At 39.5% G+C, this 16,134-nt stretch overlaps 1 protein-coding gene across 2 annotated transcripts; it reads left to right on the top strand.

Annotated features, from left to right (window-relative positions):
* The first annotated feature begins 2,606 nt into the window (after positions 1 to 2,606).
* On the top strand, positions 2,607 to 15,869 carry map2k7 (mitogen-activated protein kinase kinase 7). 2 transcript variants are annotated; one of them, XM_084402892.1, is made up of 12 exons: positions 2,607 to 2,765; positions 5,427 to 5,474; positions 8,601 to 8,745; positions 8,845 to 8,911; positions 9,005 to 9,118; positions 10,924 to 11,043; positions 12,782 to 12,889; positions 13,014 to 13,193; positions 13,440 to 13,520; positions 14,125 to 14,267; positions 14,380 to 14,425; positions 14,528 to 15,869. In XM_084402892.1, exons 1-12 carry the CDS (start codon positions 2,642 to 2,644, stop codon positions 14,666 to 14,668), a joined length of 1,317 nt encoding a protein of 438 aa, XP_084259018.1. In that variant the 5' UTR covers positions 2,607 to 2,641; the 3' UTR covers positions 14,669 to 15,869. The 2 variants fall into 2 exon arrangements, with proteins under 2 accessions (XP_084259018.1, XP_084259019.1); XM_084402893.1 differs by lacking the exon at positions 5,427 to 5,474 and having other exon boundaries at positions 2,610 to 2,765.
* Positions 15,870 to 16,134: the final 265 nt, after the last annotated feature.

The raw sequence follows: 16,134 nt of genomic DNA on the forward strand, positions 1-16,134 counted from the left end.
ACCCTCCCTTCAGAGCGTCTCCAAAGCCACTCCTTCAAAACACATGAACGCACACAGCAGAGTCTGCAAAGCATCACAAGCCGAGAGACGGCGTTAAACTACCTCACGTCTCAAAGCACATAACATTACAATAATAATTCATGTAACTTGAAGAGCACTAACCTGTACCGCCAGACTGCTGCAGATTCATTTCGGCGTTGATAGTGTTGCCATTGAATTGCAAAATTTTGAGTCACGAACCGCTCCGAGGATAACGTCACAGGTTTTCATCTCTTTCAAATTACAGTAGTTATGGCATGAATGCAGCATAAGCTCGTTGTTTTGGTTCAGGAGGAACTGATGGTGGCTACTGTTTCGTTTGCGGACGGTGCAAGGGGACTGACGTCTGTCTAACTCTGCATAGCATGAGCCGCGCTGATGACGTGTGATGTCTACGCGAGCGGGTGATCTGAGGTATATGTTGACAGGCAGGTAGGACATCATACTTTTGCATTTGGACCGAATGCACTGATTGGATGAATATTTTATGATCATATGCCTTCCACAGGCAATATACAGTGAAAGTATTCAGACCCCCTTAAATTTTTCACTCTTTGTTATATTGCAGCCATTTGCTAAAATCATTTAAGTTCTTTTTTTTCCCCCTCATTATTGTACACACAGCACCCCATATTGACAGAAAAACACAGAATTGTAGACATTTTTGCACATTTATTAAAAAAGAAAAACTGAAATATCACATGGTCCTAAGTATTCAGACCCTTTGCTCAGTATTTAGTAGAAGCACCCTTTTGATCTAATACAGCCATGAGTCTTTTTGGGAAAGATGCAACAAGTTTTTCACACCTGGATTTGGGTATCCTCTGCCATTTCTCCTTGCAGATCCTCTCCAGTTCTGTCAGGTTGGATGGTAAACGTTGGTGGACAGCCATTTTCAGGTCTCTCCAGAGATGCTCAATTGGGTTTAAGTCAGGGCTCTGGCTGGGCCATTCAAGAACAGTCACGGAGTTGTTGTGAAGCCACTCCTTCGTTATTTTAGCTGTGTGCTTAGGGTCATTGTCTTGTTGGAAGGTGAACCTTCGGCCCAGTCTGAGGTCCAGAGCACTCTGGAGAAGGTTTTCGTCCAGGATATCCCTGTACTTGGCCGCATTCATCTTTCCCTCGATTGCAACCAGTCGTCCTGTCCCTGCAGCTGAAAAACACCCCCACAGCATGATGCTGCCACCACCATGCTTCACTGTTGAGACTGTATTGGACAGGTGATGAGCAGTGCCTGGTTTTCTCCACACATACCGCTTAGAATTAAGACCAAAAAGTTCTATCTTGGTCTCATCAGACCAGAGAATCTTATTTATCACCATCTTGGAGTCCTTCAGGTGTGCTTTCATGTGTCTTGCACTGAGGAGAGGCTTCCGTCGGGCCACTCTGCCATAAAGCCCCGACTGGTGGATGGCTGCAGTGATGGTTGACTTACTACAACTTTCTCCCATCTCCCGACTGCATCTCTGGAGCTCAGCCACAGTGATCTTTGGGTTCTTCTTTACCTCTCTCACCAAGGCTCTTCTCCCCCGATAGCTCAGTTTGGCCGGACGGCCAGCTCTAGAAAGGGTTCTGGTCGTCCCAAACGTCTTCCATTTAAGGATTATGGAGGCCACTGTGCTCTTAGGAACCTTAAGTGCAGCAGAATTTTTTTTGTGACCTTGGCCAGATCTGTGCCTTGCCACAATTCTGTCTCTGAGCTCTTCAGGCAGTTCCTTTGACCTCATGATTCTCATTTGCTCTGACATGCACTGTGAGCTGTAAGGTCTTATATAGACAGGTGTGTGGCTTTCCTAATCAAGTCCAATCAGTATAATCAAACACAGCTGGACTCAAATGAAGGTGTAAAACCATCTCAAGGATGATCAGAAGAAATGGACAGCACCTGAGTTAAATATATGAGTGTCACAGCAAAGGGTCTGAATACTTAGGACCATGTGATATTTCAGTTTTTCTTTTTTAATAAATGTGCAAAAATGTCTACAATTCTGTGTTTTTCTGTCAATATGGGGTGCTGTGTGTACAATAATGAGGAAAAAAATGAACTTAAATGATTTTAGCAAATGGCTGCAATATAACAAAGAGTGAAACATTTAAGGGGGTCTGAATACTTTCCGTACCCACTGTAATACATTTAGACCACTTAACTTAGTGATTGCTATCAGTATGTGAAGAGACATAGATAATTAAAATAATTTTAATTTAAAAAAAAAAAAAATTCTGGAACAAATCACCTACCCTACCTTTAAGCAGCTAGGTTACAAACAATATTGCCTAAACATCAATTCAATAAAATGTCAGGGAAAAAGTACCAGGAGGAACAGTAAAAAGTAAGAATATTCTTCTGGATACATTAACAAATAATATGAATAGGTATTGTGTGTTTTATATGATTAGTTATTCGTATTATTTATGTGTGTCCGTGCCCGTGGGAGCTAATTTTATATATAAATTTGGCTGTGAAATATAAAGTATTTAGCCTCGGCTCGGTTTTCCTCACTGGTCGCTAGAGGGCGGCTGTGAAGGCGCGGTGTGTTTCCTCAACAGCGCCGCTAGAGAGCAGTGAGTCGCGGCGCTTGATGGGGCCGCTGAAGTTTTCAAGATGTCGTCGCTGGAGCAGAGACTCTCCCGAATCGAGGAGAAACTCAAGCAGGAAAATAAAGAAGCCCGCAAACGAATCGACCTGAACATCGACATGAGCCCGCAGCGGACGCGCCCGAGGCCAAGTGAGTGTTTGAGAGAGTGAACGCGTGATTGATCATAACGACGGAGAGATGAAATACCTTCTACATGATATAAACAAACCGATAAAATCCTGACACCTCACTCACATTTACTTTTAGGATTCGCTGTTAAAGGTCTGGGGGATTCTGTTTTACCAGGGTTTGCACTTCATATAGTTTACTACGGATTTGTTCTTTAAAATTAATAAATAAATAAAAATATCTGGCAGTCAGCTCACTAGCATTAGCCTGGCGGCTAACGTTAGTTGTTTAGCAGGCCCTGATACTCGCATATCATTCTCACTGAATGTCTCTCTGATTCTCTTCTGTCTGTCTGAAAGACTGTTTTGTCTTTTTATCTGTGTGTTTGTTTGTCTGTCAGATTCTCCTTGTCTGTTCTTCTCACACAATATCAGTGGGAATACCATCATTTAGAGATGCTGTTGGTGTTTAGTGTTGTAAAGTCATCAGTCATGGCAGATTTGTTGTTGTGAATTGCTGGTTTGGTGTTTCTCTTGAGTCTGTCACTGGTCTGTATTTAGAGAATGAGAAAATACATGTTTTGTTTCTCCTTTATAATTTAACGTCTTAAGCTTTTGTCTGTAAGAGGATTGTCTTGAAACCATGGCCACGTTGTAGTGGTTTTTATAGATACGAAGGGATCATGTTAGGAGTGTGTTTCAGATCATTTAAAGTATTTTAACATTCATTTTACGTGAAAGATTTGCTTGTTTTCCTGCGAGAGTGAAGTGATATAGGCTATCTGTTCTCAAACTTCCCCCACACAGAAATATTCACTGAAATTGTGTTTAATTTGATGTGCTTATGTCCCAGTACATTACTTTACAGGACACTCACAATTGCTGTCAATTTTTGCCTTGTGCTGGCTCTTTTTTACCCTAATCATAAACACTTTCAGATTGTCAGCTTGTGTATTTATAATATGCAGAAATAATTTAGTCTCTTGATGCTGTTACATGGTCATAGACAGTAACTGAAGCGGGTAGACACTAGACAGCATGTCTGTGTAAACTAATTCCTGGAGCGAAAGCAAAACAGCTTTGTTTGGCCCTCTTAAAATGGATGAAATTAGGAATCAGCGGTTAATATTTATTTCTAAAGCTTTTCTTGAGCGGTACAACCCAAAATGTTGCTTGTGCACGGCACATTTTACAGAGGACGGCTTCCTGACCTGAACCTGGGAGAGTACAACGCCAGCTATATACAAAGACTACTTTCCACTGTCTCAAGGCGTACTTGCAAAGAATACTTCCGCTTTTCAGAATCCGACTCGGGCTCGAACTCATATGGTAAAACCGACGACAGTGTTAACTGTGTGTTTACAATTGCTTACAGCCTTGGAAGCTGAAGCTGGGATAGTAAAGTGTCCTGTCCATCGTATGCACTCTTCAGAATCTCGCCCGAAGAAGTGTCATCCGGGGACTTTTTGCCTGTATCTTTTATTAGTTCTGTGAATTCTGACATACTACTATTGTCACATACTGTTTTTTGTGTACTATATAGCAGGGTGGGTAGTATGCGTTTTTCGGATGCAGCCTAAGACTAAGGGATAGTGTACAGTCAGCAGATTGTTACGCTCTTCAGGTTGAGACAAGACCCCACTACGAAATTACCCCGCTGCTTATGTGTCTACTTGCAACATAAGTAAATGAGAACAAAATATGAATTTGATATATTTAATTACCTCAAGATACTCACAATACCCGTTTGAGTGGCCTATTATCTGTTGTCGTGGAATAATAGACAACTAGATGGCACGATTGAAGAAGTGTATACAGTCCAATGTAGACCGCCTCAAGACAATAGGCAATATCTTGCCCTGGGATTCACCAGTACAACGGTGGCTAATGAAGAGCGACCACAGTGTGTTGTGTACCTCAAACTTTTAGCTTCTGACAGTATCAAGCCGAAGTTGAGACGGCACTTATAGACTTCACATCACGAACACAAAGAGAAGCCCATTGAAGTTGTATTTATTATAGTATTTCTAAGAAATCCTATAGGATTTTGCAAGCAAGGTCGTGTCTGAGAGTGTATTTATGGGTGCATGTAAGTGGCGGGTTTGAATATATTTTTGTTCTCTACAAAAGGGACGCCTGGCAGAAATAGTTTGGGAACCACTGAACTAATGATCAATTTAAAGTGACAGATCACCCAAAAATGAAAATTGTTATGATTTACACCCCACCATGTCGTTCCAAAACTGTATGACTTTCTTTCTTCTGTGGAAGAGGCAAATATCGTCAAAATCCCAGAAAATATCGAGATCCTTTTTTTTTTTTTTTTTTAGCATACAACAGCACTACATTAGGGTGACAATTAAATTTTTTGGTAGAATATCCCTTTAATTGATCATGGTTTCAGATACCAAAAAGTGTGTAGTGCTTTCTCAGATGAAAGAAAAATGACCATATTTAAACCCATTCGGCTTAACTAACAGATTTTCCCCCCATATCGGATTCTGTCATTATCGGGATGTGTGTGTTTTTTTTAGGTGGTGTCAGTATTAAATAGGCTTGGTGAAGTGCGCTCGTGTTGAAGTCGGTGAATCATAACATTTGAAGAGAGGACAGAGTGATTCCTGTAGGTGTGCGTGGGCTTTTAGTAATGAGTGTGTGTGTATTTTTTCTCCTCTGTATCTAGTCATCGTGATCCAGCTCAGTCCAGCTCCAGCTCCCTCCCAACGCGCAGGTACCATCATCATCATCATCACCATCACCATCATCACGCTGCATCACCCTCTCTCTCCTTCTCTCTCTTTACCTTGCAGGTTACATTCACTACATCATCTCTCTTTTGCTCTCTTCTCTTTCTTTCTTTTTTTTAAATATCCTGCCAACTATCATTCTTTCTTTCCCTCTTTCTCTTCTAAGTCTCTTTCTCACGCTCTCCTTCTAAAAGTCTACATGAAATGGCATTTACTAGCCTTTTTACTTTCGTAGTGTGACGTGAAACATCAAGATTAAATGCAGGATGCAGGAAAGGACTTGATTTTATTTATCAGTAAAAAAAAAAAGTGTTTGGAGACATAGAGCTGACAAGGAAAGTTGTTTTAGAAGCAGAAAACATTTTTTTGTCCTCTGGGTTATGTTGTTTTTATGTCCCATTCAGAATAAGTTTGCAATTTTGCATGGAAGCAAAATACGATATCTTAATTTAGTTAAAGGAGAACTCCGGTCAATTTTAACATTGGGCTCATTTTTTTGTACATTTGGAGTGCTGTCAATACAGAGAACAACGACAAAAATCAGTGTTGCCTACAACGTGTTATCCTCGTTTTAAAATTTGCACCCTGTTGACTTCAATGGGGCAAGTTTTAAACCTGCTTTTAGCCTCTTAACATCCTTGATGTGTCATTACAAGTGCACAGGTCATGTGAGTGATTCCTTCGGAGTGAACGCGAGTGAATCTGACTGCAGTAGATGTGAAAGAAATTAATAAAAATGATGTTTATTCAGCCAGCGCACATACCTGTATTTACATCCTGTTTTCGGTCGAAGTCCACAGTAATCGATTGTTGAGTTCACGCGCATAGGTTTAGTACCTATGATCACGCGCGTGAACTCGACAATCGATTACTGTGGACTTCGACCGAAAACAGGATGTGATTAAATCAGAATACTCAGCATCCTTACTCCAGTCTTTAGTGTCACATGATCCTTCAGAAACCAGTCTAATATGATGATTTGATGCTCAAGAAACATATCTTTAATAATGATCAATGTTAAATACAGTTGTGCTGCCTAATATTTTTGTGAATTCCAGGAGACATATATTCTTTGAGTAGAAAGTTCAAAAGAACAGCATTTTGAAAGCTTTTTTTTAACATTATAAATGTTTACTGTCACTTTTGATCAATTTAATGTATTCTTGCTGAATAAAACTATTAATTTCTTTAAAAAAACAACATCATCCTCCTCACCCCACACATAAATAGGGTAAACTTAAATAAAAGTAAATAGGGTCCATTTTAATCTCATGTTGGCTTTCTTTCATTAATCTCATTTACATAAACAGTTTGATAGTAGTGCATGAGATACACGTTTCAAGAAAACATTATTTTTTTCTTTCAGTGCTGAAATCTCGTTCTAGTTTTGTCCTCTTTGTCTATATTCAAAAATCATCTTCCTCTCTTCCTTTCTTTAATTCCCTCTCTCATTTCCTTTTCCCACCTGAACATGAAAAGGGATCTGCGAGCGTGTGTGTGGTGTGAGTGTGAGACCTGTGTGTAGGATTAACTTGTTTTGTTGGAAGATCAGACATTGTGCATGTTGTTGGCTATAACTGCACGGCCCGACTGAGTGAACACCTCCACACACACACACACAAACACACACAGCTATGGCGGCACTCGACAGGGTGTTCTGTGTTCAGTAACTGTTGGGTTTGAGCTTGTCTGGCCTCTCCTGTCTCTCAGCTCTTTGTCCGTTCTTTCCGGAAGAGACGTCTTCAGGCTCTGTTTTCTGCACAGATGTGAATTACGGCCACGTTAGTCGCCTGTATGTGTGTGTCCAGCAGGTGTTTCTGCACTGAATTGCTTGACCTCACTGACTAACCCAAGCTAACCGATTCTCTCCCATGAACAGGTTTTTCTGAGGAGGAATCAGAAGTTCAACGGTTCTCCTTTTCCTCTTTATTTGTCAAACCCCGAAAAAGCAGTGTCGTTTCTATGCTCAAACAACATCTAGAAAATGTATCAATTGTTTCGTTTTGCACGGTTTGGTGAGCGAATGCCAAATGTCACCCGGTGGTGACTTCTGCTTGTCTCTCATAAGACTCTGCCCCCGGTGCATGCTGGGAATGCTAACACTAACTCCAATGGCTGGTTTTCACTGTTTGGCAGCCTTTGTCACTTCTGTGTGTGAGTGTGTCTGATCTCGGCATGACATGGACAGTTATTACTGTCTTTGTGTGATTGATATTTCCTCAGGATTTTACATTGTCACAATTGTCTTTTTAAGACCGTAAAACAGACTTTGACTGGTTTTCCATGGACTGTAATTAAACATTGACCCAAAATGTGCTCCACAACTCACAATCAAGATGTAGTGAATCTCACAAAACCTGTCAAGAAATGCCCAGGTCATATTTCAAAAGATGATTAATATTTTTATTATTATTAGGAAAAAATGGTTGTTGTTAATATTATTGTCAAATCTGTTATTGTTATGTTTTGTTATTATATATGATAATAAATAACAAGTTTAATTTATAATAATAATAATAATTATTATTATGAGACAGAAATCTTGTTTATCTTTAATAACATCAACGAACAAATTGTTAGAAAACAAATTAATTTTGTTTTTATAACAATAATAATTTATTTTTATTAGATACTGTAACAAGTATGTTTGATTTATATTTGTATATTATTATAACAATAATAATTATTAGAACAAATCAATTTTATTTTATTACAATAGTTGTAATTCCAACAATAACTATTAGAAAACACATTCTTTTATTTGTATTATTTAATAATTTATTATTGATGTTATATTCTCAATAATGAAAGCTTTTAATATATTATATTAAGAAAGAAAATGAAGAATGGCATTTAAAAATAAGCATGTTGCAGTTTGACACTTTTCATACACGTTACCCCCAATTTTGAGTAGCCTACTGTACTATGAGGAGGTAAAATAGACCTCAGAGTGAATCTGGATCAGCTGTCAGATTCTGGACCCTCAGACCTGAGGCTCTTAAATTAGGGTCCGTCGTGAACATTCGCCCCTGTAATCAATTGACGGTCACTGACTTGCTGTCTTCTGTCCATTCTCCCACTCGTTCCAACCTTCTGTTCTGTCTTTGCAGCTTTACAGTTACCATTGGCCAACGATGGAGGAAGTCGCTCATCCTCTTCAGAAAGCTCTCCTCAACACCCCTCGTACCCTAGCAGACCCCGACAAATGCTCACGCTTCCCACCCCACCCTACTGCCTACAGAAGAGCCTAGAGAAGTACGTCACATGCTCAGCATAGTGTAGTGTGCTCAGTTCTCATTTTAAGAAAGTAAAGGTCTTAGTGTGTTAATCTGTTGCTTATGGTTTTATCTTCAGTGCTGAAATCGATCAAAAGCTTCAGGAAATCATGAAACAAACCGGATATCTGAAGATTGACGGACAGGTGAGTCACCACTCAGAGTCTGTCTTTATAGATCCTGACGGTATTGAAAGTTGGAAAAGTGCCCGACCTCGTGTGTGTGTGTGTGTTCTCCAGCGTTACCCTGCAGAGGTCACGGATCTGATCAGTGAGGGGGAGATCGGCAGTGGAACCTGTGGACAGGTGTTTAAAGTTCGCTTTAAGAAGACTGCCCATGTCATCGCTGTCAAGGTCAGTTCAGCGCTCGGTTTCTCTGCTAGATCTGTTGTGGCTGATGATTAGTGATGGGCACTTTGCGAACGCTTCGTGAAGCTTCGAAACCTTTGCGGATCATTTGCTTCGAACCACTGATTCGGAGCCCGTATAAAACTGCATAGTCACGGGATTTCAGTAAACGAGGCTTCGGTACGTCATAACTATTTCGAAACCTTGCAAAATTTCAATGGTTCATCGCTAGAGGGGGCGATGATCTCTGTGAACCAGTGATTTTTACCTGATCTCGGATCAGTTTTATAAATTTTTATACATTTAATGACACATTTGTCTAACAAAAACAAAAAAACTAACTAAATAAGCTTTACGATTGAATAAAATAACACATATTATGGAGACACTTCATATTTAGTGGTATTAGATGATTTGGTAATTTCATTTAATAGATTACACCTTAAATGAAACTGTCGCTAATTACTTTTTTTTATTTTTTTTTATGTGTTTTTATGCATTTTTGGGCTGAGTTTTCGCTGCATTTACACTGTTCTGACCAGCAGGCATCACCAGCATGTGGCGTTTCAAACGCTTCGAAACAGTGAATCATTTTGCTAATCAAAGTTTCGAAACGCTTTGTTTCTCACATCACTACTGATAATGCAAAGTTAGTTTTTTTCTGGATGGGATTAAACCAGGAGTTTTCAAACTGTTTGATCAAGGACCCCTAAATATGATGATGCCTTTGCGAGGGACCTCATTCCTAAATTATAAAACATACTATCTATTTTAACCCCTTAAGTGTCACCATCCCACAGGTATTTAGAACAATAATATCTTAGTAAAAACCTAAAGTAATTTTGACAAACTATATATCATTTGAAAGCTTGCAATCTCTAGTTTCCATATTTGGTGGCTGTTTTTTAAAATAAATTACAGAGGAGCAGTAATTTATCAATTTGCAACAAGAATATTTCATATTCATTAGGCGTGTTTAGGCCTTTATTTTGAAATAGAAATAAACATGGAAAATCATGAAAGATTGGTAGAAACTTCAGTTTGTTTTCATGCCAAGAGTTCAAAAGATAACACCAATTAAATTTTATGAGAAAATAAGGTCTGAAAATGTTTTTAATATAAAGAGAAATATTATGGATTCTCGATGTGTGATGCGGCAGCGAGCTATAACGCACATATGTGCTCTTTTTATAGAGGTTGAAATCATATCAAATACTGCCAAAACATCCATACTATTTCTGAATAGGATGTATACTTCATAAATTGTATGAAATTAAGGAAATACATGGTTCAGATCACTCAAAAAATATATGAAAATGGAGGCGCCCTTATATGGTCAGTAAGGAAGCTGGCTGTCCATCTAGTGAAAAAGTTTGGTACTGCGCCCAAATAAAATCTTACCGAAAACTCATTTTTTGAGATATCAACCTAAAATTTGGAACACAACTTGTTTAGATTTGTGGCTTTAATTTTCTAGCAGTTTTAGAGTAAAAAATATTTTGTAATATGTATATAGGTAAAGGGTTAAGACTCAAACTTAAGATTTTTACTGAGAAAAATAGTAGGTGTGCCACCTAATAATTGCCATTTATGTTGTCATTGTGCTAAAGCCAAAAGAAATTCCAGAAAATATTATTATTCAGATTTATGGATGATGGAGTTTGTATATCCATGTGTTTGTCTTCTTGAACTTTCCTTGTAATTACTGAGTCATTAAAGCAGCAGTTAAGGCAGGAGTAATTACTGTTTACTAATTACATCACTGGTGGTGTTCTAGTAGTGTTTGATTGTGTTCCCGTTTTTCTGTGCAGCAAATGAGGAGGACGGGTAATAAAGACGAGAATAAGAGAATCCTCATGGATCTGGACGTTGTGTTGAAGAGTCATGACTGTCCGTACATCATTCAGTGCTATGGAGCAATAGTCACCAATGTGAGTGTCAAGTCACCTTTATTTACATATCGCTTTATACTATGCAGGTTGTTTCAAAGCAGCTTTACAGTGATAAACAGGAAAATTATGCAAACAGAATTCAATTCTGCTGCTCTAATAAGACAACCGTAAACAGTCATTATTCAATTGAAGTCAGTTCAGTAGCTGTGTAAAGTGCATCATTTATGAAATAAGTTCAATTGAGCTATGAAGCAGATCTGCAGAAAACAGCGATGTCATCATTATCCAGCTAAGTTGAGTTTTCATCCAATAGTGTGTGTGCTGTCAAATCAGTAATATTGCTGAATATTAAGTGTCCCCAACTAAGCAAGCCAGAGGTGACAGTGGCAAGGAACCCAAACTCCATCAGGTGACAGAAATGGAGAAAAAAAACCTTGGGAGAAACCAGGGGTCAGTTCTCCTCTGGCCAACGAACGAACACGGTGTGATTATGATTCAGGCTGCATCAGAAGTCAGATTGTGGATCGGTAGCATTCAAAATATTTCATTCAGTTCCTTCTGCTTGAAGATGGGATTCATCACGCTGGTATGGAGACGAAGCTGCCCATTGGGGTCTGTGCAGAGGACTTGTCTGGTTCTTGAGGTCTTTGCTGAGGATCTGTGCCGACGGCTGTCGTGTCGACAAGGTCTTCACAGGGGATTGTTCTAGTAGACACGGTCTCTGCTGACATTCAGGGCTGCCATGAGGTCGTGTCTAGGTGCAGGTCCACCATCTGATCTGGATGCGACCCGGATCCGGCTGACTACGGTAACCTCGGGATGAGACAGACAGGCTAATATTAGCGTAGATGCCATTCATCTTACGATGTAACAGGAACATCTGGTGTTGTAGGACGTGTTCCCGGTTGACCTAATTTATGCAGCCTTATAATCCTTAAATGGATTTGAATGATAGAAATATGCTAATGTTGTTATGTCTATGCCAGGTTAAAGAGATGTGTAGTCTAGATTTAAACTGACAGTGTGAGTCTGCTTCCCGAACAAGGCTAGGAAGACTGTTCCAGAGTTTGGGTGCTAATATTACATTTCATGCAGTGTGTAATATAGTTTTTTTGTGAATGTAAAAGGTCTTCAAAGTTTCAATCATCAAAGTGTACGACAAATAAAGTTTTGGTCTCCTAAGAGAAAGAATCGATTCTGAACTGCTGAAACAAGTCGTCAGTAATTCCAGTCTCGCTTCCTTTTTACATACCTGCGTAACAATTTCACAAATTTGCATAATGCCTGTCTATGGTCTTCATTGGCTGCCCACAAACGACGTCTACTTTGACCCACCTTCAAACACTGTATTTGTAGCTGAGGCCTGGAAGAGTTTGGTTTGTGTTGTCGAAATGTCGAGAAGGCGCTGTTTTCTGCGCTGTGAATCATCTTTCCATGCTCTTCAAAAAGATGAGGATGTGGTGGAATTGATAAGGAGCAAACCATGACCATCGTTCGTATAACCGTGTATCAAGCGTTGAGGAAGCCTCCAGAGGACAAATTCAGATATGGTAATAGGCATTTTGGTTATGACACACACTGTAAGCGGTCGACCAATCACAACGGACTGGTCCGTGTGACTAATCAGAGCAGGGTAGGCTCGTAGAAAGGAGGGGTTTAGAGAGACTGAATCTTACTGGAATTACAACCCAATTACCAAATTAGGAACCATTAAAATAGCATAAATGGGGCACTTTAAAATATATTGAATTATTTAAAGGTGTCTCTTTCTCGGTAGACGGATGTGTTCATCGCCATGGAACTAATGGGGACGTGTGCAGAGAAGCTGAAGAAGAGGATCCAGGGGCCCATACCAGAGGCCATTCTGGGAAAGATGACCGTGGCCGTAAGACTTTGTTTTAAATTCACCTGATTCAGAATGCCATCTATTATTGGTCAGATGTTGGTCTGTTTGCAAGTTGAAACCCTCAGATCCTTTTTCATCTCACACTTTTTCTGTTTGTATGTAGATTGTGAAGGCTCTGCTTTATCTGAAAGAGAAACACGGTGTCATTCACCGAGACGTGAAGCCATCTAATATCCTGTTGGATGACAAAGGGCAGATCAAACTGTGTGATTTTGGCATTAGTGGCCGACTTGTGGATTCTAAGGCCAAGACTCGCAGCGCCGGATGTGCTGCATACATGGCGGTGAGAGCACATTGGGATTTCAAAGTCTTAAAGGATTTTGAAAAATATATAACAAAGTAACATTATGGGGTAAAATTTGAAATGTGTGTATATAAAGTTCTGCAGTATTTGTAGTATCGCTAATCCTGCTGTCATTAAAGCAAAAGTTTAACAAAATGGAGAAATTACTGTTTTACTCAGTGGCAGCCTTTTCCATATTATGCATCAAGCATTCAAACATTCATCTTTTTGTTTTTGTTTGTTTAGCCTGAGAGAATAGACCCTCCAGACCCCAGTAAGCCAGACTATGACATCAGAGCTGACGTCTGGAGTCTTGGCATTTCTCTGGTGAGTTCTTCTTCCTACATTTTGTTGAGCCGACCCTCGTTTACCTCGTCAGGAAGGAATGATAGTAAAGACATTTATTTAATGTTGCAAAAGATTTGTATTTCAAATAAATGCGGTTCTTGTGAAGGTTCTATTCATCAAAGAATGCATCAGTTTCCACAAAAAAGATTAAGCAGCAAACACTGTTTTCATCATTGATAATAATAAGATCATTTTATAATAGAGCACCACTAATAATAGCGCATTAAATTAGCATATTAGAATGATTTCTCATAAGAGAATGTGACACTGAAGACTGGAGTAATGATGCTGAAAATTCAACTTTGTCATCTCAGGAATAAATTACTTTTTAAAATATATTAAAATGCAAAACAGTTATTTTTTAAATACCAAAATATTTCACAATATTAATGTTTTACTGTAACTTTGACCAAATAAGCGCAGCATTGTTGAGCATAAGAGCTTCTTGTAAAAAAAAACGTACAAATCTTACCAACCCCCAAAGTTTTGGACTGTTTTGTAAATGTAATTAAAGAGCTGTATTTCAAAACACAATCTACTTGAATAACTAAAAGTGATTATTTATATTCCTCCCCGCCTGTAGGTGGAGCTAGCCACGGGACAGTTTCCTTACAAGAACTGCAAAACAGACTTTGAGGTTCTCACCAAAGTTCTGCAAGAGGACCCACCAGTCCTTCCTCTCGGCATGGGCTTTTCCCCTGACTTTCAGTCCTTCGTCAAAGACTGGTACACCCACATACAGTTACATAAACATAACAAAGTTTTAACACCCGGTCAATGGGTCGGTTGTGTTTGTGTGTGAGTTGTGCGCAGATCTTAATGTTCTTTATCTCTGCAGCCTCACAAAGGATCACAGAAAAAGGCCAAAATACCACAAGCTGCTTGTAAGTCTCAATCAGCCCTGTAACTTGAGCATTAGTTGTAGTGCTCAGCTCAGCATCATGTTCTGATCATTTGTTCACGCTGGTGGTCTTGTTTTTCTTTAGGAACACAGTTTTATCCGTCGTTACGAGGTGTCCGAGGTAGACGTGGCGGGCTGGTTCCTGACGGTGATGGAGCGCACAGAGTCTCCTCGCAGCAGCCAGTGCTTCAACCATCACCAGCTCCACTCTCTCTTCAGCAGGTAGCCAGGCGGAGAACGGCAGAGAAAGAATGATGCGACGTTGAGAAGTTGATTTAGAGACACGGATGGACAGGTTTGAAGTGTAAATTACGTTAACGAAAAAGACAGGATGGAGTGGAAATGGACCGGGAGAAATGAGAGGGGAGAACTGGCAGAAACAAAAGCTAGAATGTTCATTTTGGAGTTTGACTGATCGACAGACAATCCTGGGCAGGTTTGATGTAAATCTGAAATATTTTTGTCCTTCTCATCCACCCATTGAACAGGATGGACCATTACAGGTTGCAGTCTAACACGCTCACTGTGACACACGCGCGCACGCACATTTGCAGTAACACTGTTTCACTAAACCTCCGCGCATTGACCGTCATATAAAGATTAGCCACAAGAGTAAGCGTACAGTCTATTTAGTTCACTTCCAAATCCGCACGTCATGAGGTCCTCCGTAGCCCCTTACTCAGGGACTGAACAGAGTAGTCGAACAACACTGTGCAATGGTGTGTGTGTGTGTGAGTGTGTGTTATCCGTTTATCAGTCCTAGTTCTTCGCTTTCCTGTACGGTTCAAGTACATCATCTGTTCACAGCCATTAATTAAATCCAAGCAAATAGAAACTAGCGAGATAATAGCTGCGTGATATATCATAAATTTATGTTTTCTAGAAGTGTTCTTTTCTATGCTAGCAGAAATCGGCTGACATTTCAGTGGTAGTAACACGTACTTAAAGCGTTAGTGATTCTTAGTGGTAGAACTTCTAATCCTTGATGTTTAGATTTTTATAACTAGTTTGGCCTGGACTTTCATGTATGGAAATAGATATATTGGCTAAAAAAGAAGATTGTATATTAAGAAAAAACTAGTGGGTGACCGATAAGGGTGTTTTTAAAGGTGAAGTGTATCATTTTCTCGATGTTACAATACTTCCTATCCCAATTTAAAATGCCAAAACATCTATAAATGAGCAATTTGTGTTTGAGCAGCCTTACCCAGCCAATGGCAGATGGGGGGATTGTTCCGAAAAACATTATTATACCGTTTATCAATAACATCATTATTTGTGCAATTCCGTTAATGGTAGTCCTGCACAAATTACACACTTCACTTCTACTGGCGATGCTGATATCTAGAAAGAATTCTGTCCATCAGCCAATGGCGATAATCTCAAAATTGCCAAATTTTGCACTATGTATCGGTCTATCACTAGATAAAACACAAAAAAATTAGCCCAGAGTTTGTAAAGTCATAACAATGCACACCTCAGGAAGACAAGTGTTAGAAATGGGGATTTTTAACAGGATTTAGCTGTGTCTTAGAGTGTCTGAGGATGAAACCACAATCAAAGTCACCAAAAGCAAACATGAGAGATGTCGTCAGAGTCACTCAGAGACAAGCGGGGGACTTTTTTGCAGGTTGTTTCAAGCGTTTCCTCCACAAGAATACAAAACGTCTCATTTTGTGAGTAGAACATTTC

The sequence above is a fragment of the Rutilus rutilus genome (genome assembly GCF_951802725.1).
Source record: "Rutilus rutilus genome assembly, chromosome: 2".
Lineage (NCBI taxonomy): Eukaryota > Metazoa > Chordata > Actinopteri > Cypriniformes > Leuciscidae > Rutilus > Rutilus rutilus.